The 27,160-nt window shown below is 35.3% G+C and overlaps 1 protein-coding gene across 1 annotated transcript in view; it reads left to right on the plus strand.

The window, feature by feature from the left end:
- The window catches only part of oca2 (oculocutaneous albinism II), a 126,297-nt gene that overhangs the window by 59,275 nt on the left and 39,862 nt on the right, over positions 1-27,160 (plus strand). The window contains exons 16-20 of the mRNA XM_055213307.2: positions 9,037-9,184; positions 10,032-10,089; positions 11,695-11,803; positions 22,919-23,046; positions 25,007-25,066. Of these exons, the coding sequence (XP_055069282.2) occupies positions 9,037-9,184; positions 10,032-10,089; positions 11,695-11,803; positions 22,919-23,046; positions 25,007-25,066 (503 nt within the window). The remainder of the gene's footprint in view (positions 1-9,036; positions 9,185-10,031; positions 10,090-11,694; positions 11,804-22,918; positions 23,047-25,006; positions 25,067-27,160) is intronic.

Consider the following 27,160-nt stretch of genomic DNA (forward strand, 5'->3'; position numbering starts at 1 on the left):
GTAAATTCTTTATCTCTTTTGTAAATTCTGTTTGTTACATATAAAGTATTTTTAGAGTACACACATTTTCTTGTATATTTGTAAAGTATTCTTTGAAATAACACTGATCATGGCTATCCATATATATTTACAGCAGTTAAAACCCTGCTCATTTTACTTCCATGACTGAAAGAAAACGACTTTTTAAAGGACAAATTCGGTATTTTACACTTAAAGCCCTGTTTTCAGATTGTTTATGATGAAATAGAACGGTTTTGACTGAAATTTGTACATATGATGCTTCCCCGAGAATTTTCGGGTGTTTCTTGTACCACCTCCCACCTCTATAATGGGTTTATAGGTGCACAGGAACAATCCTTCCTAAAATGCATTAAACTTTCATTTACAAAGACGTGAAACTCACCGAGTGGTCAGGGGTGTTCACTGATATGCTCACACAAAAATCGCTGCAAAAGACGCATTCCAACAGCTTTTATCGTAGTTTTTGCCAACTCCATTGACTTGTATTAGATGTGCTGTGAGGTACGGTATTACTCCGCGCCGGGAACTCGTTTGTATTCTTGCAATTGGCAAAGGCAGATTATCGCCACCACCGATAATCTGGAGTGTCTATAATTTAAGCTCTCAAAGGAAGAATATACGGGTGTGAGGCGTTTGGAAAAATAGGTCCACAAGTTTACAACGAATGCTAAAACACCTGTTGGAAAGCATCTTTTGCAGCGATTTTTGTGTGAGCATATCAGTGAACACACCCCTGACCACTCGGTGAGTTTCACCTCTTTGTAAACGAAAGTTTAATGCATTTTAGGATAGATTGTTCCAGTGCACCTATACAGCCATTATAGAGGTGGGAGGTGAAACAACAAACACCCGAAAATTTTCGGGGCAGCTGCATATGTTGAAATTTCATCATAAACAATCTGAAAACAGGAATTTAAATGTAAAATACCGAACTTGTCCTTTAAGGTTTTAATACAAAAAAATACCCGTTTCAATACAAATAAAAACAAGGCACTTTTTCAACATCAATCTTAAACTGGTGGTCTTTTTCCTCAACTTAGTTTTTCAGTTTAAGTTTTCTGCCATCTAAATAGGGAATCGGCATGGCGCAAGTGAAACTGGCTTTTAAAGGGAATGAGAGCTGAGACTCTCATTGGTTTATTGCACAGTATGTCCAAAACACACCTATTACTCATTACGAGAATAGGAACAACCCTTTCTAGACAAACCATTTTTCCCCATCATTAAATTAGCAAAAGTTCAGACACACCCTTTTAGACTGTATGCTGTTCGCTTTAGACCATTCGCTTAAATCGTTAAAATATGGCCCAATGTGTTTAGGATTTGCATATTTGTGACAATTTAGGAAACAGGACACATTTAGCCTATGTTTAAAGGTGGTAACACAGCCAGGAGGACTATTAAAGCAATCATAAACATTGACAGGTCAATACAGCACTCACCTAGAGAGTCATTGCTTCACCACCACCTCAACCGAGAGCCCAGACATACTCTATTCTCCTCCTCTGACAGGATGTGGATGATTTTCTCATAATATCTTCCATATAGTCTCTAGAAATCAATAGCTATATTAATAGATACATTCGTAACAGGTGTACTGTACGTATACAATTATTACCTTCCTAAAACACAGACAAAATCAAATGTTGTTAAGTATAAAAGATCTTGTTTACTCAATGGAAGTCTGATTATAATTGCGCATTGCTTAATCTAGAAATCCAGAAGGTTATGCAATTAAGGTTATGTAACTGTAGCTTAACAATAGAAATTAAAATGAGGTTTTCCCCGCCTTAGAGGAATACACAACAAATAAAGTTAATATTCTGTTATTTTACTTAACCCAAACCCATGATTGTCTTTTTTTCTTAACTTCTTACACCCTTAAGCTATTTTGGGGATTTTTGCCTGGATTTGGCCTACCCAATTTCAAAAGCTTCCCATACCCACATGCAGAGGTTTACATACAAAAGTTGGTATCATATTACAGGAAACCCTTTGAAATTACATTAAACACTGTTGAAAGTGCTAAACATGGTTGTATGTGATGTCAGTCCTTTAATAAACACAAAAACTAATAGGCGCTTTTTGAAGTTTTTATTTGAAAGTGTATAACTCTGGCCCTGGGTGCCTAATCTACCTGCAGACAGTTCAGTTTGATTCCAGCAATTGGCAGCTTACAGAGGAAAAAGGAATTTTTATATCTATCATAATCTATGCAAATGTAATTTTACTCCAAGTGAAGGGAGGAATAATACCCTTTTTGTATACAATTTCTGCCTAAAAACATTTGAAGTGTCCCCATAACCACATACAGTGGAATAAATGCAATTTCTTTATATCATTTTAAAGAAAACCATTTGAAGTTACATAAAAAGCTGCTGTTTGTGACAAATATTGTTATTTATGTTGTTTTTCATATGATGAAACACCAAATTTTCTTTTTTTATGTTGAAGGGTGTGAAAATACATTTTTCATATAAATATAAATGTTTTGTTTTGCACATATAATAAATAGCAAGGGATTATATATGCACACAACCAAAGAAAATGCTGTGAATGGACTCATTGTTTAGAGTAGGACCTAAGATAAAAGATGCTGTATCATTTGTGGCTATATGTGCTATCTGAGGCAGTTCACACTCAAGTTTCACATATGTTTACAAAAGACCATTTTTTACCTTATTATTCATTCAACGATTGTTGGATATGTGTTGGATAACGCTGTAGCCTTATTCCTGAGAATGAGAGCTTTCATTTGATATAAGACTTGCCCATGTTTGTCATATTTGAAAAATATGAAATATGTGAATATTAAATGATATAAAAAATTATGGGGGGGGGGGTGATAGTGTAAATTAAGTGTAAATTACTTTCTTACAATAAAACATATCTCAAAGTGATGCATATCTGCAGAAAGTAGAGACTCTAAGCTTTCAAACAGTATCTCATATGTGTTACTGGGGTCCATGACGGACCATTAAAGATTAAAAGAATATTTTATATTAAGTCAAAATACGAAATTTTGGACCCGGGACAGGGTCCTCAGGGTTTAAGAGGTTCGCGTAGACTCTCTTATGATAAAAAATATATATATTTCTGCACAGAATTTTATGTAAAAAAAAACGTAAATGACCAAACGTCTTGAGAACTTATTTCAGTTTTGTTAGAGGTGAACTATATCTTAAAGAATTGTAGATACAATGTAATTGTTTTCAATGCTTTTGAGCTTGTTGCTATTTTTAACCTCACTCAAGTGGCTTTGCTTTTATTTTTTGTTTCATTGTTTGTTTAGAGAATACACAAAATAATCAGATGCGTCTTCGTCCCTCAGTTGTCAACTTTTCTCCACAGATGGCCATTAGCCACCTGAGCAGCTGCTCCCCCTGCTCCACAGAGACCATCCCCTCACATCTCTGTTCACTTTCACACCTGAGCTCTCCCTCACACACCTGACAGAATGACAATAGCTCTTTACAGATAAAGCCCTCATTTCAACCATCCACAGGTTCTTGGGGTTCCCTGTGAGGCTTTCACCAAACCCATGACTCAGAATGAGAGGAAAGCTCAAAGCCTTTTTCAAACACTGGGATATTTCCTTTCTAAACGTTTTGAGATTTACGCAGCGTTGATCATCCAATTTATGCCAGCTTTTTTGACTCATCCTTTCATTCCGCGAAATTGCACGAGAGCATATGGGAACTGCATATTGATCAGCCTGAGGTCACGTGGATTTATGTCCTCAGTAACCTGCTAATCTTGTTGCTTTAAAAAGCAGCAGAAATACAGAAGTACAATCTTTAGTGTTCCTTTCAGCAATGTAAGCAGAAGTTTACACTTTCATTCATCATTCATGGATTTGTTTTTTAACAAAAGCCGAGACCACTGCTGAAATTATTATAATTTATTTTTCGTCCCATACGGTAATCTGTATCGGACGATAAAAGCAATTTTTCACACTATTGGCTATCAGTCGAAAGTTTAAAAAGCTGATAGTCATGGCCGATATATCCTGTCAGTCAAAAGAAAACAATAAAAGGCAACTAATTTAAGCTCAGTGTATAGAAAATGTAAAGAAACATCACTAGTTTAATGTTCAATATTAATGCTCATTACATGAATGAATAACATTAAGAAAATGTAATCTTCAGAATAGAAACTGATACTTTTGGCGTCAGTATCGGCAGATATCAAGTCTGAATAATCGGCTATTGGTATCTGTGAATTTTTTTATATTGGTGCAGGTCTATTATTTATAGATATCAAATTATTGTGACAAATGAGTAAAACATTGAATGCAAGCTTACAGTCCACGTCAGTTCATTTTAAAACCAGACCGATCTCACGGAAAGTCGTGTTATAGTCACGAAAATTTTTTTTGTGTCCATGGCACGAAATTCAGCTTTTTTGCCTTGTGCCTTGAGCATTAATGTCTTTTTTGTGTCAGTCGCACGAATTTCTATGAATAGTTTATTGTGGCTGTTGCACAACTTTCTTTTTCGTGTCATTTTACGTGGTGTTTTCTTATAGTTTTTTTTCCTATTTTCTTACAATTGTCATTTGGGGTTAGAATCAATTTCTGTTACATTTTTGGTATCTGTGAATTTTTTTATATTGGTGCAGGTCTATTATTTATAGATATCAAATTATTGTGACAAATGAGTAAAACATTGAATGCAAGCTTACAGTCCACGTCAGTTCATTTTAAATCCAGACCGATCTCACGGAAAGTCGTGTTATAGTCACGAAAATTTGTATATTTTTTTTGTGTCCATGGCACGAAATTCAGCTTTCAGCTTAAGACATCCTAAACCAAACCCCAACTTTAACCCCGACTCCAGGGAAGAATAGTTTTAAAAGCGGAAGAAAAACATGTAGAAACCCATGCATAAAAGTACATCCTAACTCAAACCACAAATCTTACCCTAACCCCAAGCGAAAAAAAAGAGGAAACAATACATAAAATGACACAAAAATGAAAGTCGTGCCACGGCCATGAAAAACTATTTATAGAAATTCATGCGACTCACACGAAAAAGACATTCGTGCTCAAGGCACGAAAAAATTTTGTGCCATGTACACAAATATATAAATAAAATTTTTCGTGACTATAAAACGACTTTCCCTAAGATCATGTTGTTTAAATTAAGTCAATGTGTCCAAGGTAGATTTAGGAGCAATTCATGCAGTACAACATTTTAAAATGGTTTGTTTACCTGCATATGAGGAGCTCAGATGCAAAAGCTGCTAAACGCCACCTCCGTCAAAAAATATATAGTGATATTGACCGAAAGGTCTCAGCACGTATATGTTTATCAAATACCTTTGATTAAAATCTGCTTTATCCCAATATTAGAAATACGGCTTTGTTGGCAGAATCCACTAAACGCCAAATACATTTTTTAGCAAAGTCCTTTAAGTGCATGGAAGATGAATTTGATGAACGATGGTGCATGAAACAACCATGGATCACATTCAAACTTGTGTCACTTGTACTTGGACCTATTTACAACTTTAATGTGGCAGTGACATGGATCATTTTGTCTTTAAGCATTTGCAATGTTTCTAGTTGCACCTTTAGTGATTTTGCAACTGTCTTAACCAAAGAAGTGGATTTTTTGTAGAAGTGGAGGTTTTGCCAAAAATTACTTGCATGCACTTAGAGGGTTTTGCAGCGAAAATGTTTGACATTTATGAAAATAGTGCACTTCAATTACTTTCAATAAATAGCCTTTTCAGGTTATTAAAGTGAAATTACTGAATCTAAACATAAGAGCTTGATAAAAAAATGCTCATTTACAACAAAACATGTCAGACGCACTAGCATATGAACTTCTCATTTGTTTACCTTGTGTGAAAATTTTGTGAAAAAAGTGTGCTATGGCATTCTGTTCCATCCAGTTGTGCTTTTCCCAGCTGATTCTGAATGCAATACTATATAAATGTCTCTGTATTCCTGTAGGCTAACTTATAAAGCATTGCTCTGACAACTAGATAATAGGTTTGATTACCAGCATGCATTGGTAAATTGTAGATTGAATTCACTATGAGTGGCTGTAGGGGAAACATGATAAGTATGTTTTGTTTGGCAAAGCCTTATTATTATTTTAATTAATTGTACCAATTATCATAAAAGGACAGAACTAGTACTTGTGGTAAAGGATGCTCGCATTACTGTAGGAAGAAATTATTTAGCCCGGCACTGTTTTGAAAACAACCAGCTCTAGAGTGCATGAATACATGCAGCTCCCCTAGAGCTTTAATTGAATTAATGCATGTTTTCATCCTCCGGTTTGGAGATTAAACAGAGAGGCAGAAATCTAAAAAAAACCCATACTGATTTAGCTCTAAGAAAGCAGGAGGGCATGCTTTATCGGCAGTCTGTCACACCACTGGTCTATGCCCACTGTGAGAATTGTGTTCCCACCATTTAGAATGTCCGATCTTTCCCTTTCTTGTGATTATTGGGTGGCTGAAACATTGAGAGAGTGTTGGTTTTGTACCAGGTTGGTGCGAAGTTTAAGAACAAGGGACTTTACCCCAGGTGTGCATCATGTCTGGGACGAAAGATATCCACCAGGTCTAATGGTGACCACTCAATGGCAGTCCAATTTCGAATTCTGTAAAGCATTAAGTCCCCACAGAGCCTCGTTTTCAAAAAATCAAACCTGCTGTGAGGCTGAAATAGTTTTTCAGGCCCTCGGCGTGATGCATTACTGTGTCGATTGTGATCAGCATGTTTTTCCTGTGTCAATTAGCTTCTGGGAAGCTTGCCTAGCAGTATTACTGACGCATGGTGAGGAATCATGCTGGAGGCCTTTTACAACACCCTTACTATATCTCCTTCTAGTTTTTCACCTCACTTATCTTTTAACCACCTTGTCTCTACTGTATTCTTCTTTAAAGAAACACATTTTATTCATCACACCAATTAAAAATTAAGTGATCATTTCAAATAAATGTCACTTTCCTTTTTCATGTAAAAACTAAAAAAAGTGGGAAATTCTAAAGATATTCAAAACATAATAATCATAAGTTGTCATAAAGTCATGCAAGATGTCATGCAAGTTCTTTCAATTAAAAAACTTTAAATAATAAAAAAACTTTAGATGAAAGACTTTCTGTCTGCATCCAAAATCTCATACTGTGACTTAATTGGATGAAGTACCTACTGTACTCATCGACCTTAAAACAGTAGGTACTAGTATAAATATGGATAGTATGAATGAATTCGGATGTGACATTCGTCTTCATAACAACAAGTTAGATGTTCATTGGAATGACATTAAACAAGCGCAATTTAAACACAAATTGAAAGGGACAGATGTTAAATATATGTATGTATTTGCATTTGAATAGAGCTGTGTTTAAAAATAAAACAACGCCCCTTCGTCTTCTTCTTTGTTAGATAACTCCTCTCCTGGGGGCTCACCGGATAGCAAAGTGTCCATCAAATGAACACTTTGAGATCTCGCTGGAAGTAGTAGGTCACCCGGGTACTTTTCGCCTACTATATAGAATGGAAGTAGGAGGTTTAGGACACAGCCCTTGTGTCGCAGTATTCACTGCACAGTATGAAATAAGAATTTGTCATCTAATAATTTCTGCATTTATTAAACAAAAACAAATTGTTTTAACTTTATGCTGCATTACTTTTTACAGTGCATTTGTTTTGCTTAAATGTTTAAGTTTAAATTAAACTTGAATTAAGAAGTCATTTCCACTTTCTTAACTAGTGAGAAGTTCGTTTAAATAAAAAAAAATAAAGTTGAATGGGCTTAAGTTATTAGAACTTTCTAAAAATTTCTTGTAGCACTTTTAAATTTTTAAGTTTACTCAATTATAATTTACAATTTCTTTCTTTCTTGACTAGTGAGGAGTTGCTACACTGTAAAAATACTTTGCTGCCTTAAAGTTTTTTGTTGAATCAACTCGGATTTACAAGTCATTTCAACCTACTATTATTTATCTTGACTAGAGATGAGTTTTAATAACTACAGGTGAGTTGTTATAAAATTAAGTTTAGTTTTCTCAACTATATTTTATAAGTTGTGACAACTCATCTCTATTGACATGAAAATCTGAGTTGATTTAACAAAAATTTTTAAGACAGCAAAGTATTTTTTACAGTGTATAAATTATAAAAATAAAGTTGAATTATACAAATTTTTTTAGGAAGATTAGGAAGCTAACTCCTTGCTGGTTAAGGATGTTGAAACTAATTGTAAATTCAATTTGATTAAACTTAAAAATTTAAGTGCAACAAGGAATTTTTACAGTGTACTCAAAAAAGTTGAAATGACTTATTAATTCAAGTTGTTTAAACTTAAAGGATTACTCCACGTTGTTACATTTTTTTTTTTAGATAATTTACTCACCCCCATGTCATCCAAAATGTTGATGTCTTAAATGCCCTTTGAGGCTGCATTGAAACAGAAATTTTAAACTGCATTGAAACTGTAAAGTGTTGGGGTTCAATAAAGTCTATTGAAAAATTCAGGAATGTTTACCTTAAAAAAATTATTTCTTCTCGACTGAACAAAGACAGACCTCAACATTTTAGAAGACATGGGGCGACTAAATTATTGGGAATTTTTTTAAGAAAGTTGAGTAATCCTTTAAACATTTTAAGTCTAAGTTCAACCAACTATTTTAAGTTTTGACTTGTGATAAGTTGACACAATTTAAAAAAACAAGATAATATTGTTAAAGTTAATTTGTTAGGTTAAAATAAGTTATAAAAAATATGTTGATTTTACATTTTTTTTTTACAATACAGTTTTGTTTAATAAAGTAATTTTAACCAGAAAAATTACCAAAAGATAACCAAAAACTAACTTGATGGGTTTCTTTTGGAAGAAAAATTATGTATATCCAAAACTGCTCAAATCTTTTAATAGTTCATGTTATCTGCTGCTTTGGAGTTTTTGGCATAAATTGAAATTCTTTTGTCTCTTGTAGTTCACATTTGTTTTTCGCTAATTGCTTGGATTTGTTCTGGTTTCTGTCTTTTTGTAGAACTGAAGCATGAGATTTTGGTGTGGAGGCAGACAGCCCATCGCATATACGCAGCGAGCAGAGAGGAGACCGCAGTCAAGTGTCTGCTCATGCAGAAGGTGCTCAATCTGGAAAGTCTTCTGCGCAAGAAGCTCAAGACCTTCCAGAGGTGCTGTACTCATGCTCTTACATTTTTATGTTGAATGATGGGGGTATTTTGAAGCTACATCTAAGCAGCCAAAATACAGCAGACAGAAATCAAGACCCCTGCTTATTTTCATGTCAATGCTTGTGGAGTTTGTCAGTGTAACGATGCTGTAAAAGCAGACTGGGCAAGGTTAGCTGCTTTTAGAGATTTGAACTTCTGAGATCTGACACATTCATATTTATTGAAAAGACTGTTAAATTGCCACAAACTACTGAGAGAATCTATGGTATTTTGTACTTGCCTTTCAATTTAAAAGACATAGAAATGAAATAATACTGCAAGTACTGCACGTAAATTGCTTTAGATATTTTTACTGCAAAACAAGACAAAGTGCGTTCCCATCCTGATTCCAGGTTACGCAAAATACTCCATTAGCCTTGAAATGTACAGCACGACATATGTTGAGTGTAATGGTTGCAAATGCCCAAAACCCAGGACGATAAACAATTAACCTGTTGTAAAGCAGGTAATTGTTCTCAATTGCATTGGCTCTCTGTATTCCTTGTAAGAGCTGACATGTTATTCATGCAGAATAATTTTGCCCGCATTCGCCCGTTTTTATTTTTTCATTAGACATGCTTCTTTACACAACTGAAATTTGATTAGTTATGCTTGTGGTGTTGCGGTACCTGTGGTTAGCTGTGATGATTGATAGATCCCTCACAGAAGGCCATTTGGACTCTCACATGCTGGGTACAAAAAGTTTAGGGTGACCATATGAAATCAGCGCCTCTACTCATTTTAATGCATTCATGCTGGCTGAAAGGATTTGTGCATGCAATTTTATTTTATTTATTTATTTTCACAGACAAATATCACAGGAGGACAAAAACTGGGAAAACAATATTCAAGAACTGCAGAAAAAGGTAAAAATATTAAGTGAATAAACAGACATTATGCTTTAGTTGTGTTGTGTAGTTTAGTAATTTGCTATTTTGGTTACAATTAAGACATTATCCTTATATTTGATTGGACAAGGATTTGTGTAGTGCAAGATGAGTTCTTATTGGTACCTTACACACTTAAAGAGCACCTACAGTGAGGAAAATAAGTATTTGAACACCCTGCTATTTTGCAAGTTCTCCCACTTAGAAATCATGGAGGGGTCTGAAATTGTCATTGTAGGTGCATGTCCACTGTGAAAGACATAATCTAAAAAAAAATCCAGAAATCACAATATATGATGTTTTAACTATTTATTTGTATGATACAGTTGCAAATAAGTATTTGAACACCTGTCTATCAGCTAGAATTTTGACCGTCAAAGACCTGTTAGTCTGCCTTTAAAATGTCCACGTCCACTCCATTTATTATCCTAAATTAGATGCACCTGTATGAGGTCGTTAGCTGCATAAAGACACCTGTCCACCCCATACAATCAGTAAGAATCCAACTATTAACATGGCCAAAGAGCTGTCCAAAGACACTAGAGACAAACTTGTACACCTCCACAAGGCTGAAAAGGGCTACGGGGAAATTGCCAAGCAGCTTGGTGAAAAAAGGTCCACTGTTGGAGCAAACATTAGAAAATGGAAGAAGCTAAACATGACTGTCAATCTTCCTCGGACTGGGGCTCCATGCTAGATCTCACCTTGTGGGGTCTCAATGATCCTAAGAAAGGTGAGAAATCAGCCCAGAACTACACGGGAGGAGGTGGTCAATGACCTGAAAAGAGCTGGGACCAGCGTTTCCAAGGTTACCGTTGGTAATACACTAAGACGTCATGGTTTGAAATCATGCATGGCACGGAAGGTTCCCCTGCTTAAATCAGCACATGTCCAGGCCCATCTTAAGTTTGCCAATGACCATTTGGATGATCCAGAGGAGTCATGGGAGAAAGTCATGTGGTCAGATGAGACCAACTCCGTGTTTCTCAGCGACAGGCCAGAAACCTGACTGATCTAGAGAAGATCTGTGTGGAGGAGTGGGCCAAAATCCCTCCTGCAGTGTGTGCAAACCTGGCGAAAAACTACAGGAAACGTTTGACCTCTGTAATTGCAAACAAAGGCTACTGTACCAAATATTAACATTGACTTTCTCAGGTGTTCAAATACTTATTTGCAGCTGTATCATACAAATAAACAGTTAAAAAAAATCATACACTTTATATTATGTCTCTCACAGTGGACATGCACCTACGATGACAATTTTAGACGCCTCCATGATTTCTTTTCATCATAAAGTTTGAAATCACCTGCACTAGCATATTAAGGCAATGAGTTCACATAAAAGCCCTGAACTCTTATTGATTTTCATTTTGTCTTTACAATGTCTCTGCTTGATAAAGGTTGTAGCCTACCTCACTTTGCTAGTGCTTGACAGCATTGTGTTATCATTATATTGCCTTTAAAAAGATAACTAACCAGTTTGATTCTGATCCTGGTAGAATGTTTAGAGGGTGTTATGCGTATTATTAGATGGGTTATTGTGTGTCCTATCTCTAAATGTGTATTAAATGTGCTCTTTTACAGCACAGAATAACAGACAAAGTCCTTCTGGTCAAGTGTCTGACTGTCCTGAGCCTGGTTATCGTCATGTTTTTCCTCAACTCCTTTGTTCCAGGCATACATCTGGATCTGGGTAAGCGAGAGACAAACAGGGGCATAAATAATCAGGAACCATCCGTTTCTATTACTGATCCGGTCCTGCTGTTTACATGTCTCACTGTATAATTATGAGGGCTTGTTTCCTTCCCATCTTTCAGCAGAGGAAATGAAATCACAGTTATACTTTGCTATTTTTGTCTAAAAATTACCAGTTTCCAAAACTATATCCACCCTAAAATGTCACATTTTCTATACATCATATTGTGGTTCATCGGAAGTTAAGATAGACAAGCAAATGTGGTGCTAATAAAGCTAGCCGTTCCTCAAATGATCTAATGGGTACGTGTTTTAATCCAACAATTAGTTGATGTTGTAATTGTTTGCAGCTGGGCCCTAAATACAGACACACTAAAACAATTGAGCAGCACGTGCTTGAATAAATCCTAAAATTAATCGTTTCTATTTTTTAAATATATTTTTTCTTTACTCTAAACAGCCACCTTTTATTTGGTTTTGTGTCCTGTAGCTTTGTATAACTAGCTAGTTGGGATGTCATACAGCACACATGATGGTGGTGGTCAGTCGGCACAACTGTGTACATATTAGGACCATTTGTAAAGGGTACTGCCAGTGACAATCTGGGTCCATTTTCGACTATTTTTTCTAACACTGTGCAGAACTTAACAGAGAGGCTTTAGTGTCTGGAAGATATTATTAAATCAATAGTATATATAAAATATAATTTTATATGCCTTATCTCTTCACCTGCACAGAAAAAATGACAATATTTCCCACTTTCCACAGCTGTGTACATAAATAATTTGCAAGGAGTACTAAAACAATCACTACACATTGCAATAACTATTTTCCATTACCAAAAAAAAAAAAAAATTGCGAATTTGCTTCTAAATGGTCATCAACGCCTTATTCCTATCAAACTAGGGTCAAACGGCATGCGCAGCGAATGACTGTCATTAGACTTTCATTAGGTTGACACATCACCACTCCATTTGACCTCTGATATTGATTATTTAATCATGGAAGAGAGGATACAGTGTGCCTGCCGGAGGGCAAAGAAATGCTCTGTGCCCACAGAGCTCCACATTATGTTCAAACCAAAAGTGCCTTTATGACAATTAAGTGATTCTTAAACCTCAAGGCCATCCATTTCCCAGAATAATTATATGATTGCCATCAGACTTCATCTGTAATTGACTGGAGAACATTTTGAACCTTTTAAGCAACAAATAATACCATTGCATCTGGCGAGCTTTAAAACAGATCACCTCTTTGTCATTTGCAGACAAATCTTGTGATGCGTCATGTTGCTTAACTCTTTTCCTGCCAGCGTTTTTAAGAAAAGTTGCCAGCCAGCGCCAACATTTTTTATGATTTTCACAAAAGTTTAATGCCTTTCAGATAGTTTTCCTCTTTAAATATATAAACGGGTGATTCTCACGAAAACTTGGTTTTAAACATGTCAAACATGAAAATGTAAAAATTGCTTAAATTTACTTTTTTTCCCACCAGACATTGAAAAACAAAGTCTGGAGTAAATGGGAACATTAATTTAAAAACTTTTACTTATCATTTAACACTTTTTGTAACATAGTTTAAAAAAATTAGTCCTAAAAAAATCTCATTACCGCAACAGTCAGAAAACATCAACACTGATATATTTTCAAAATGACATGACAAACCTGAAAGAACATAATTTGGAGATTCTGCACATGCATTTAAAATCAAAGTATTATGCTTCTATTAATTAAATTAACATTTAATAAGCATCTGTTGCGGTAATGATAATCAAAATGTCGTGTAAGCATTATGACAAGACAATATTTCAAATTAACTGTAAAAAAATGATCTTACCTGGTAGCCATCTTGAAGTAACTGGTCCATGTGCTTGGTCACTCAAAATCAAACTTTATTAAAATTCTGTATGTGTGCTTAAACTGTTCTCAAAAAGTGTTGCGGAGGATGAGAGCATCAGGCATGGACACATCATTTTCCTAATTTTTCTTCATTATTATTATACATGCATATTCAGTAAATATTTTTTCTGTCATCTAAAGTAGTCTAGCAAAACATCCATTTATTTTTTTTCTTAATATTTTTGTGTTAATTTGATTAAATTACAACATAACGCATGTTCAAACACAGCCGGACACATTGCGGTAATGAGAATTTCAGCAGAAAATGAGATAAAATTTACAATTATAAATTCTTATGTTGAAATCATACATTGTGCAAGGTAGAACACAGTATTGTGTTAATTCTGATGCTTTTTAATGTTACTATATTACACATTTTAAAGCTAAAATCATTAGTGCCGTGGTGTTTCAATGGTTTCGTGAGAATCACCCAAACATCCAATTTATCAAATGAAAGAACAGACCCTCTGCTTTAAAAAAAACTTTTACCCTATCTTCATTTGTTTATCTTTTATCACCTCTCAAATAGGTTTCTTCAAAAATACAAAATTTTAAAGGTGGGGTGCACGGTCTCTGAAAGCCAATGCTGACATTTGAAATCACCTTAACAAACACGCCCCTACCCAAATCGAATCTTGACCTTCTTTTGATAGACCCACCCCAAAGATACACAACCCAGGCAACGATGTTGGTTAGTAGACACGCCACTTACTGATGATTGGCTACAAGTGTGTTTTGGTACTTGGCCCAAATCTTTTTCCAAAGCTTTTTTTTTAAATCGTGCACCCCACCTTTAATATAATTGCATTTTTGTAAAGGACTTTTATTAGAGATCAGATTCGGAATAATCATCAAAACACACAGAGTTTTACTGTTTTTGGATCAGTGGATGTTTCAGTATTTTTAAGTTGTGTAAGAGTGCCAACTAGTGCATAATAGCGGAAATATGGATTGCCGTAAAAATTTGTCTTTGGCAGGGAAGCATTTTCACTTGCTACTGCTTTTAAGGGCAAGGGTATGTTGGGGTTATATTGTACTGACATACTAAGACATGGATGCTGCACAACACAAATGCAAAAGTTTTTGGTTTACTTATGCCACTGCACAAATGCCCAATTGGCAGGCACCCATGACACATTCATTCCCTTATAGTAAAATGTCTGATGTTTCCCAAAAAAGCAAGAAAAATTTAGCCAGTTGTGTGAGTTCAACCTAGCGTCCTTCATGAGGTGACCTACCTGTATACCTCATGTAAAACAAGCATTCATTACTGTAGGTCACTTACTGTACATGACTATAGCCTTCATCCCATATTTTAAAAATACAGTATTTGCCAAAATACTATTAATGTTTGTAGGGATACAACTTTTTAATGAGAACAATTACCAAGTGCACCTTTAAGAGACATTACTCATTACTGATATGTTGTTAAAATGAAAAAATGTAGCTTGAGATCTGGAGTGCATTATATATTACCAAGGTAACTTCAGTCAGTGCTCGATATGGTAATTTATTTATAAATAAGATAAGATCCAGACATAATTTATCTTCAGAGCTGCACAAATGCGGTACTGCCGAATAATGAATGAGCCACAAGAGAAGGATTAATCAAAGTGGAAAACATACAACAGCTCATTTCTTCCTCAAACATCCTGGGAGAGACTTTATAAAGATGACGCCAGTAGAAACACATTTGCTTTAAAATGAAGAACATGATGAGGTGTTTGTGTCTCACTCAATGGGCCGAAATGTCAATGCTGTTTGGGTTGTGATGAATGAGCCTTCCAGGTTCACAACAAACTTTTTTTAATTGCATAGCTTTCTTTCTTTTTCATTTTTTCTACTCCGTTTGTGCTGAGCACTGCTGAAGGTCTCTGACTCCTCCTCCCTCTTCAGTTGGATGTCATGGGGGAACATTCAAGTGGAAACCAAATCAAAAGTAAACTTTTTGGACTTGCATTCTTAGTAAATGCAGATCTCAGTAAGGAAGGCGCATGAAATTCATGAAGTTTTTTGCATAACTTCACCATGCACTACATTCTTGGATGATGCACACGAAACTCACAAGCAGATGAACTGCATTTTCAAGGTTAAAACACGCTATAATGTCAATTGCTTCAATTTTAATAGACGTAATCTTAATAAATAATAAAATACAATATCATTTGACAGAAATGTGATATAACATAACACATATTTTATTTGGTGGTGTATAAAGACCTTACATAATGAACTGTTGAAGCTTAGAATGAGCCATTTCTATCTACATATACACCTCGGGTCCCCTTACACGACCCCATTTCGGACCGGCATGTTTCTATAGTAGCCCTAATTTGTTTTGGAATATTGTGGTATTTTCTACCATATCTCACGGCAAATAGTGTTATAGTAAAAAAATATTTGATTCGTTTATTCGTGTTATTGACACGATTTTCCACAGTTTTTCATGCCATTGAGTACGAATGTCTTTATCGTGTCACTCAGCACGAATTTCTATAAATAGTTTGTGGCATAACTTTCTTTATTGTGTCATTTTATATAATTTTCTCATTGTTTTTTTCTTTTTTTCAATTATTGTCGCTTATGGTTGGGGATAGATTTGGGGTTTGGGTTAGGATGTAATTTTATGTATTGGTTTCTTAATTGTTTTTCTTCCACTTTTAAAACTATTCTTGCTTGGGGTTTAGGTTAGGATGTCTGAAATATCACAGAAAGTCATTCTAACCCCAACCCCAGGTGACAATGGTAAAAAATTGGAAAAAACAACGAGAAAACAACATATAAAAATTACACGATAAAGAAAGTCCTGCCACATACATGAAAAACTATTTATAGAAATTTGTGCTAAGTGACACGAAAAAGACACCAGTGTTTAATGGCACAAAAAACAGCGTAACATTGTGTCAATAACGATCAAATAAATTAATAAAATATTTTGTGACTATAACACGACTTGATGTGAGATTGGCTTGGGTGTTTTTTTAAAAATGACTTATTTGTGAGCTAAATTTTTTTAATTCATGTGCCCTCATAATCTTTAACTCGTTCCCCTTCAGCAAAGTTGCCACCAGCTATTTTTTTTTTTCACAAAAGTTTCACAAAATGCCTTCCAGGAAAATTTTCTTCTAAAAATATATAAACATACAAATATATCAAATGAAAGAACAGACCCTCTACTTTTAAACAAACAATAAACAAACAAACAAATTAAACAGGAAAAAAGTTTTTTCTCTGCTTATAAACTCTTAAATATAGAAAAACTCTTAATTCTTTAAAAAAAAATGAGCAAAAAGCTGAAATAATTACATTTTTGTGAAGGAATGTTAGAGATCAGTAAATATTTTTTTGCTTCAGTTTTTTATAAATTGGATAATCGCTGTACTACAGATTACCATATAAATTTATCAGGAACACATTTTTAATGCAATTTTTTTTTAATAGACGAGAAAATGCTAATCTCCTCAAAACGATCCCTCTTTACTTTTGGTCATATGGTGTGGCAGGTGGGCGGGGTCCGGAAGATCGCTGCGATTTGCCTTTAGCAACACGACCCAACTTTAAATGATCCAATCAGATATCGATGGACAAATTCAAATCCAACCCTGCCTTATTTCATTTCAGAAGCTGGTTTCACTCGGATATACATCACCATGTTGAAACTAAGACAATCGCTACTTCCGTTTCATGGCGTCTTTAATACCTTATATATAATACCTTACATATAAAATAACTTCCTATTCACATTTTAGACAGTTAAAGAATTTTAGGCCATGTTTTTACTGTTTGTATTCATGCAAAGTACACAGCCTCCGCCACAATTACAGTACTGTGCTCTACACTGTAAAAATTTAGCTAAATATTTGTTTACTAAAAAAGGCTGTGTGACTCATTTAACAGCCTGGTCTCACTGTTAATACGTAGTATTTACACGTAACTTTAAACAACAAAAAACTTATTTTTTGTACGTTTAAAAGATGCTAAAATGTACAATGTAGACGTATTTACAACATTTAAACGTAGCATTATTACGTTTTGACAGCTAATAAACGTAAAACATTAACGTATCTTTCATTCCATAAAGATTGCTGTATTATTTCTTTTTAACCATTTTAGCGATATGTTACCACCTTAACCTACCCCAAACCTTACCCTAAACCCAAACTCTTTTTATACAAAATGTTTAAATACGTAATGTATTCTTTTAAAATTATGCAACGTAACGAACAGATATGTTTAGGAACATATTAGTAACAATATAGCAATCAAAGATAATTTAAGGTGCTACAGTCCTACGCAAGACAGTTTATAAAAATCATTTAACGTTACTGTTTAAAAAATCATAACAGACAGACAAGTGTAATCACAACAACTTATTTATTGCGAATATTAAAATCAGTACCAAAAGTAGTTAAAATGACGATGTGCTGCAGCCAAGGTCCTCTCTGGAGTATATGAAGTAAAGTAAAGAGAAGTATTAAAGTTATTAATTGAAGAGTTTGATCAGCGTTGATCCGGCTTCCCTCTGTCACGGCGCGCTTTTTTAATTTCAAACGTACACCAACGGAAATGGAAATGACGCAAATATGTCACGTGGCACTCAAAGAGCCAGTGAGCTTTTGATATCACTGCTGTAAAGTAATGTGTCGTAAAGCTTCTTGAGGCGGGATATTTGAATTCACATTAACGAACGCGCGATTTGACTACGGTTGCTGATGAGAACTCGGATCAAAATCGCTGGATAAAGGGCTGAATTTGGATATGTTACTCACAATCATATGCATTTTAAATATGTGGATTACATCAAATGAATAAAGTAACATATAATGTTAATTTATTTTGAATTTTCATGTAATTATTGCATAGTAGAAATAATAACGTATGCATAGAAGACAGGAGGAGAAAACGTGGCAAACAAAATAAATATAAATATATAAATTAATTTTAGTTTTAAAATGTTAAATTTTGTGAATTTCTCTGAATATCAATCATTTCATTAGGTAATTGGGTAAACTGTCTTAAGTAAATAAGTCAGAAAATATGACTGAAAACATGTCATTGTTATGAGTATGAAACGCCAATGCCCGCGATTTTAATATTTATGAATAGGAATAATTTACGTACAAATTTGTATGTTTGTAAAGCTGTAAATACGTAAATAATTTACGTATTAGTCCTGTCAAAACGTTGATATTGTACGTTTCAGTGTGTTTTAAACGTAAGTAAATGTATGTATTGTACAACCACACTGAAACGTAAAAATACACACGTATTCTCATGAGATCACGTTGCAGCTAAACGATATATTTGAAATGTTGTCTACAATTGAACTAAACACAAGTTTAAATAGATTTATCTATTTGATTAGTTTTAACAACTCATTAAAACAAACTGTAATTGCTTAACTTAGGGCCAGATTTAATAAAAAGGGCTAATTGGCGTAAGAGCACAATTCCAAAAAAGCTCCGATGGAAGGGGGAAATTTCCTTCAGGTGATTAACTGGCAAGGTGCATGTAAAGAACACATGCGCAACATCTCATCTCCATAGCGACCAACCCAAATTTAAGACATGCTTTTTTTGGCTGTCTTAAAGTAAGTTAAAGTGCATTCAAAATTTAAAGTAACAAGTTAAAATGACTTGCACAGCCAGTTTGATTAAACTTAAACAGCTAATTTTGTTACAGTGTTTGTGCCTCTTCCTCTTCTTCTCCTCTCCTCATTCCTTAATAATTATTTCCACAAGCCAATCTGCAGCACTTACCTGTTTAATCAAAACTTAGAAGTATTGACACCTGCTCCTATATCATTTATTTCAGTGTGTGGTATTTATTGGCATAATCCCTAAAGTGTTTTTGTGTATGTGTCTGCATCTCAGTGTTTCTGTGCTAAATGTGGGAACCTTTATCATAACTATTTGACCGTTTTCAGATATTTTTTTAACGGATGTGCTTCACTCACTGGCCAGAGTCCAAAGCCTCTGGCTCTCAGACAGGAAGATGATTCCCTTGTGAGAGTCGAAGTCTTTAGATACTTCCTCAGTAATTCACTAGCCTGCACTGAATGGTGTGGGATGGATTATTTGACATGAGATGTTAGACTTTTAGAACTGTCTCTCATATTTAAGTATGGGTGGGAAAGTGTGCTATTCATGAAGGCAGAGTTTCTACTGTTAATCTTAGGGTTGTATTATATCTCCAGATAAAGAAAGAAAAACTGATATGATTTGAATATAAAGGATATTATTTGAACATTATGTGAACTGAGCATTATTGAATAAAAGCCTCTTTCTACTTGCTGTATTGGGTGACATCAAAAATCACCAATTGGTTTCTACAATACTGCCCTACAAAGGCAAAAGACCTTAACTCGCTAGAGTGTGAAACTGAGAAAAATGACTTTAAAGTTTAGACTTATAGTGAGTTTCAGTTGTCAGTAAATTTCATCTTTATTTTTATTTTCTCGAAAAAACATAAAATTGACTCAAGATACTAATGCAAATAATAAAGGAGGTCTTGAATGTCTCAAAAATATCAATTTTTGACCAAAAACGAAGTTACTGCCTTTTGCCTTTGTATGGCAGAATATATGCATTGCATAAACAATCGTCTTTAAATAGTAAAAATATAGTTGCAACCCTAGCTCTGATAGTACTGCATGGTGGGTGGCCATCTGCTCAATGCATATATATTGTTTGAAAGATTTAATTACTGCAATTCTCACTTCATGTTCCTGCTATTCATTCAAACATAATACCAAACAAAGGCACACACACTTAAATTGTACAAACAGATCTTTATCTATAGTCTGCCTTTTAAAAAGCCCTAATATCGGCATTTGCATTCTGAGTACACCGAGGATTAATAGTCAATAGAAAGACTCATACAGGACAAATCAAATAAATGCAAAATAACATTAAAATGAGATTTCCCCTCACACTCCTTTATTTTAGTAATTGATGATAAACAGGATACAACCATTTGCAGATTTTATTTCTGGAAGCCATTTCATCCAGATGCAATTTTATCATGTTAGCTAATTTCTCCGGTAACACCACCTAGAGAAAATAATCTAACATGTCTTAAAGGGATAGTTCACCCAAAAATCCTTTGTTGTATAAACCTGTATGAGTTTATTTATTCTGTTGAACCCAAACAAGATATTTTGATAATTGACGGTTAACACACAGTTAACGGTACACACTGACTTCCAAAGTAGGAAAAACAAATACTATACTAAGTCAATGGGTGCTATCAATGAATGCAATTTATTTTTGGGTGGACTATCCCTTTAAGTATGTTTCAAATTCCGATCCTACCGCCGGTAAATGTTGTGTATCTCTCAGCCCATAAACATTCATTAACTGTGCTAATGGCTTCCGCAGGTTTGTTCTAACATCTGCAGCCCGTCATTCTTTTTTTTAGTCAAACACGTCAAACAGTTACACGTAATTCACAGCTCTGGAATAAAGCCTGCTTTTTTGTGACTATTATTGTAAAGGCCACAGTCTGACATGTGACGCATTAGTTGTCCAGGGCCTCAACATCTAAATGGCATACTCATTATAATAAACCTCTACGATTACAGATGATTGAGCAGTATAATACCGGCCCAGGTCCTGGCATATTGTCGGTCTCTTTTGTGCCTTTTGTTCCTGACATGCCGCACAAGTTTTTTAACCCTGAAGGATTCTGGGAATGTGTATTGAATGGAAATCAGCAAATCAGTTCCTGTCAATGTTGGTTTATTTATGAAGAAAAAAAAGAGTAATAAAAAAGAGCTTGTATCGAAATACAATGGTTGGTTAACACTAAACAGAAAACAGACGAATGGTAGAGAGAGTGGTGCTAGATGTCACACAGTACATACACAGTAGATTGAAGATTTAGAGTTTATCATAATTTATCTCACAAAATCATTTAGGTTTTATGAACCGTAATCTTTGTTGCAGTTTTACAATGTTTTGTTTCTGTATCATTTAGCGCTTGTTAAAGGGACTCTCCACTTTTTTGAATATATGCTCATTTTCCAGCTCCCCTAGAGTTAAACATTTGATTCTTACCATTTTGGAATCCATTCAACTGATCTTCGGGTCTGGCGCTAGCACTTTTAGCATAGTTTAGCGCAGTCCGTTGAGTCTGATTGGACCATTGGCATCGCGCTAAAAAGTAAGCAAAGAGTTTCGATATTTTTCCTGTTTAAAGCTTGACTCTGTTGTGGTTGCATCGTGAGACCGACAGAAAATTAAAAGTTGTGATTTTCTAGGCAGATATGTCTAGGAACTATACTCTCTAATAATCAAGGACTTTGCTGATGTAACATGGCTGCAGCAGGCGTAGTGATATTACGCACTGCCCGAAAATAGTCCCGTTGGTAACTTTCAATAGCAGGGGACTATTTTCGGGCAGTGTGTAATATTACTACGCCTGTTGCAGCCATGTCAAGTTTTAAATAGGAAAAATATCGAAACTCTTTGTTTTTTTTTGCGTGATGCTAATGGTCTAATCAGATTCAATGGATTATGCTAAGCTATGCTAAAAGTGCTAGCACCAGCTCCGGAGATGAATGGATTCCAAAACGGTAAGAAACAAAATTCTAGGGGAGCTGGAAAATGAGCATATTTTCAAAAAAAAAGTGGTATGTCCCATTAAAGGGATACTCCAGCCAAATATCAAAACTCTCCCTCAAGCAATCAGAGATATATATGTCCACATTTGTAAATGTCCTGGCTTTTCCAAGCTTATAACAGTAGAAAACAGGGATCATAGGAAACTTTTGATTCTGAAGCCCTAAAAAGTGCATCACAAAAAACTTAAATTGAGCTAACTCATCTAACAGTCTAACCAGATTGTTCTGTATCTGACTACTTGGTTGCGTCAGTGTATCGATGCGGAGTGCATTTATGAGACCGAGTTTCTAATTGAATCCCGCTGTATGGTCTCTTTCCTGCTGTCTGTGGTATTATGCGAGTGAAATGTCAGATTTAGACCCACGGTGGCGGGACGATGAGAGCGTGCTGTGCGTATGTGCTCATTGGAAGGCAAGACAGATAAAGACGTAACAAATGATTGATGCGTTGCATTAACCACTGGCCGGCTGTTAGACAGAATTCCATTTGCTTAAAACCTTTACAGATAACAACAGGAAATCAAAATGTGTTTGCGTGGATGGTGCTTTGCGTTCTACTCTAGTGACCACAACTTAATTTGTTTTCCCTTAGGTTGGATTGCTATATTGGGAGCTCTGTGGTTACTGGTATTGGCTGATATTCAGGACTTTGAGATCATACTTCATAGAGTTGAATGGGCCACGCTGTTGTTCTTCGCTGCTTTGTTCGTGCTTATGGAGGTATGAGCAATGTTCAAACACACGGACACACGCACACACACACACACACACACACACACACACATCCCAAAAGTCACAGTGATGTCTAGTTGTTGTTTACCCAGCTTAAGGTTACGCTTAGGATTAAAGGGACACTCCACTTTTTGGAAAATAGGGTCATTTTTCAGCTCCCCTAGATTTAAACATCTGATTTTTTACTGTATTGGAATTCATTCAGCTGATCTCCGGGTCTAGCGGTACCACTTTTAGCATAACTTAGCATAATCCATTGAATCTGATTGGACCATTGGCATCGTGCTCAATAATGACCAAAGAGTTTTGATATTTTTCCTATTTAACCTTGACTCTTCTGTAGTTACATCGTGTACTAAGACAGACGAAAAATTAAAAGTTGTGATTTTCTAGGCCGATATGACAAGGAACTATACTCTCATTCTGGCATAATAATCAAGGACTTTGCTGCCGTAACATGGCTGCAGGAGGCGCAATGATATCACACAATGCCCGAAAATAGTCCCCTGCTATTGAAAGTTACCAAGGGGACTTTTTTCAGGCGCTGCGTAATATCATTGTGCCTGCTGCAGCCATTTTGATGAAGTCTACTCAAAACTTTTTGTTTTAGTTGATTTTATTTTATTTTAATTTTTGATATGTTTTATCATTTGTTTAAAATGTTAACATAAATAAAAAAGCCAAGCTAATATAAAAATATGTAATAAATAAATAATAAGATTTAGGCTATAGTAAAATGTGCTTTGGCGGGCAACCTTGTGCCCGTGGGCACCATGTTGGAGACCATTGGAATATAGACTATAAATAAGTTAGAAAGAAACATTTATTTTAAGAATATTACATCGATTTCTTTGATAGTCCACAAAACATTCAAAAAGTTCATAGTCCATTACCAATACATATATTTCTTTGATAGTCCACAAAACATTCAAAAAGTTCATAGTCCATTACCAATACATATATTTGTCCTGCTGTTTTCTCATCAGACAAAGCATAATAAATCAGACAAACTAATTTCCTTACAGTTCCTCGAGGATGATGGTATTATGTTACTGAGGAACTTGCTTTTATTAAAGGATATTACAGTAGACTAACAAAATGAAATTTGATATTAAAGACAAATGAACATAAATCTATAAAATCATTAACAATTTAAACATTAATCCCATTGTATGTCTGAAACATTTTGATTAGATAAAGAAAATGAAGAAACACCTGGAGCTTTTCTTAATAAATTACAAGTTGGCCATGTTAAAATTGTGTAGCACATATACATGTACACTATTAAACAAAATGGTCAAAAATTGTCCCAAGCTGTCATATGGTTAGTACATATTAAAAAGGTACCATATATGTATAGATATATGTATACATTTGTAACCAATGACCTTTAGGTACTAACATGCACTCTTTGGTACCACCTTTGACCATTTTTTCTGACAGTATGATTATGAACCTATATACTGTGAGATTCACCTCCTAAAAACTAATCTGCATGATAACAATTACCCTGATATTATTTAAAAATCAGGAAAAAAGAAAATGTCTGGATCTTAAAAATGAAAAAAAAAAATGCTTGTTGTAATAAAACAAAGTATTCATAAAGTATTGTTAAATGCTTTATCATCACATTCATAAGTAAATGCTGGAAAAAAGTGGGGGTTTATGTAATGAAAAAGTGAGGGAGTCAGCATTGGAACTGCTGGGTTTGCTGTTTGTTTAATTCTTCGTTTTGTTAGGAGGACAGTATTCACACAGGGAAGCCCAGAACCTTGAGCCTAGTTGGGAGTTTAATGCTTCTCCATGATAAACTGTTTGCCCTCTATTGCAACATTCACAGATATAAACACATACCAATATGCACTGCAAGCACTAAGACAAAAATAGACCATTTTAGTGTCTTGCTTGCTGGCCTGTGGATTCATTATGTGTTTGGTGTGTTTTCAAGGCCTTAGCCCAGCTGCAGCTCATCGATTACATTGGCGAGCAGACGGCGCTGTTGATAAAAGTGAGTATTTCCACCAGAAATGTTTTTTTCTTAAAGTCTTTAGCCCTAATAGGACCAGATAGGACGGTAATACATAGGTATGGGGATCCATGCTCACTTTGAACAAGTTGCCTATTAGCATGCAAAAGCATATTTGCTATTATTAGTACTTAAAAAGTACTTTAAGGGGCTGTTCACACTTCACAAAGTTGAGACGTTTTTCCTATGCCTCTCTCGAAATATTTTGACATTCAGTGAACTTGTAACTTAAACCACTTTTTTTGTTTCGCTGGTTGGTGCATATAGATTCACTCATTTTTGTCAACTATAACAGTTGGTGGTTCATGTACTGCTGGCGGCTTATCTGATTTAAGAAGATGTTTAATTCAATAAGGAGAATCAGCTTTAGTTATAATTCTTATCTCAATCACTTCCTTCTTTAATCATATAATATATACTGTAATTTTATAATAATAATGTTAATTATAATAAAATATCTTATTTTAATGAGTTTCATGATGCACACATCCAGATCACATGACCTTCTGTAACACCCATACTCAGACAATAAACGCTAAGGGGCGGTTTTCCGGACAAGGCTTATCCCAGTCCCAGACTAAAATGCATGTTATTTTGAAAACAACTTGCACTGACCTATCTTAACATACACTCACCTAAAGAATTATTAGGAACACCTGTTCAATTTCTCATTAATGAAATTATCTAATCAACCAATCACATGGCAGTTGCTTCAGTGCATTTAGGGTTGTGGTCCTGGTCAAAACAATCTCCTGAACTCCAAACTGAATGTCAGAATGGGAAAGAAAGGTGATTTAAGCAATTTTGAGCGTTGCATGGTTGTTGGTGCCAGATGGGCCGGTCTGAGTATTTCACAATCTGCTCAGTTACTGGGATTTCCACGCACAACCATTTCTAGGGTTTACAAAGAATGGTGTGAAAAGGGAAAAACATCCAGTATGCGGCAGTCCTGTGCGTGAAAATGCTAGAGGTCAGAGGAGAATGGGCAGACTGATTCAGGAGAAGAGCAACTTTGACTGAAATAACCACTCGTTACAACCGAGGTATGCAGCAAAGCATTTGTGAAGCCACAACACGCACAACCTTGAGGCAGATGGGCTACAACAGCAGAAGACCCCACCGGGTACCACTCATCTCCACTACAAATAGGAAAAAGAGGCTACAGTTTGCACGAGCTCACCAAAATTGGACATTTGAAGACTGGAAAAATGTTGCCTGGTCTGATTTCTGTTAAGACATTCAGATGGTAGAGTCAGAATTTGGCGTAAAAAGAATGAGAACATGGATCCATCATGCCTCGTTACCACTGTGCAGGCTGGTAGTGGTGGTGTAATGGTGGTGTTTTCTTGGCACACTTTAGGCCCCTTAGTGCCAATTGGGCATCATTTAAATGCCACGGCCTAACTGAGCATTGTTTCTGACCATGTCCATCCCTTTATGACCACCATGTACCCATCCTCTGATGGCTACTTCCAGCAGGATAATGCACCATGTCACAAAGCTCAAATCATTTCAAATTGGTTTCTTGAACATGACAATGAGTTCACTGTACCAAAATGGCCCCCACAGTCACCAGATTCTCAACCCAATAGAGCATCTTTAGGTTGTGGTGGAATGGGAGCTTCGTGCCCTGGATGTGCATCCCACAAATCTCCATCAACTGCAAGATGCTATCCTATCAATATGGGACAACATTTCTAAAGAATGCTTTCACCACCTTGTTGAATCAATGCCACGTAGAATTAAGGCAGTTCTGAAGGCGAAATGGGGTGTAACACAGTATTAGTATGGTGTTCCTAATAATCCTTTAGGTTAGTGTATATCAGTGCCATTGTTTTGTCTCAAGATGCACACCAGTACTGTTTTTTGTAAGGTTTGTTTGTAAGAACTACTTAAATGTCCTAACATAACTAAGTCCTAGTCCTGGATTCATCTAAACCCTGTCTGGGAAACTACCCCAAAATGTATTAAGTGTCTAAATCAGTATAATAATTCATAGATATCCTACAGTATGCTAATATCTGTAACTTAAATCCTCTCTGGATTAGTTTTTGTGCTTTGTTTTGTGTGTTTGTT

This window comes from Misgurnus anguillicaudatus, chromosome 8 (genome assembly GCF_027580225.2).
Source record: "Misgurnus anguillicaudatus chromosome 8, ASM2758022v2, whole genome shotgun sequence".
Classification (NCBI taxonomy): domain Eukaryota; kingdom Metazoa; phylum Chordata; class Actinopteri; order Cypriniformes; family Cobitidae; genus Misgurnus; species Misgurnus anguillicaudatus.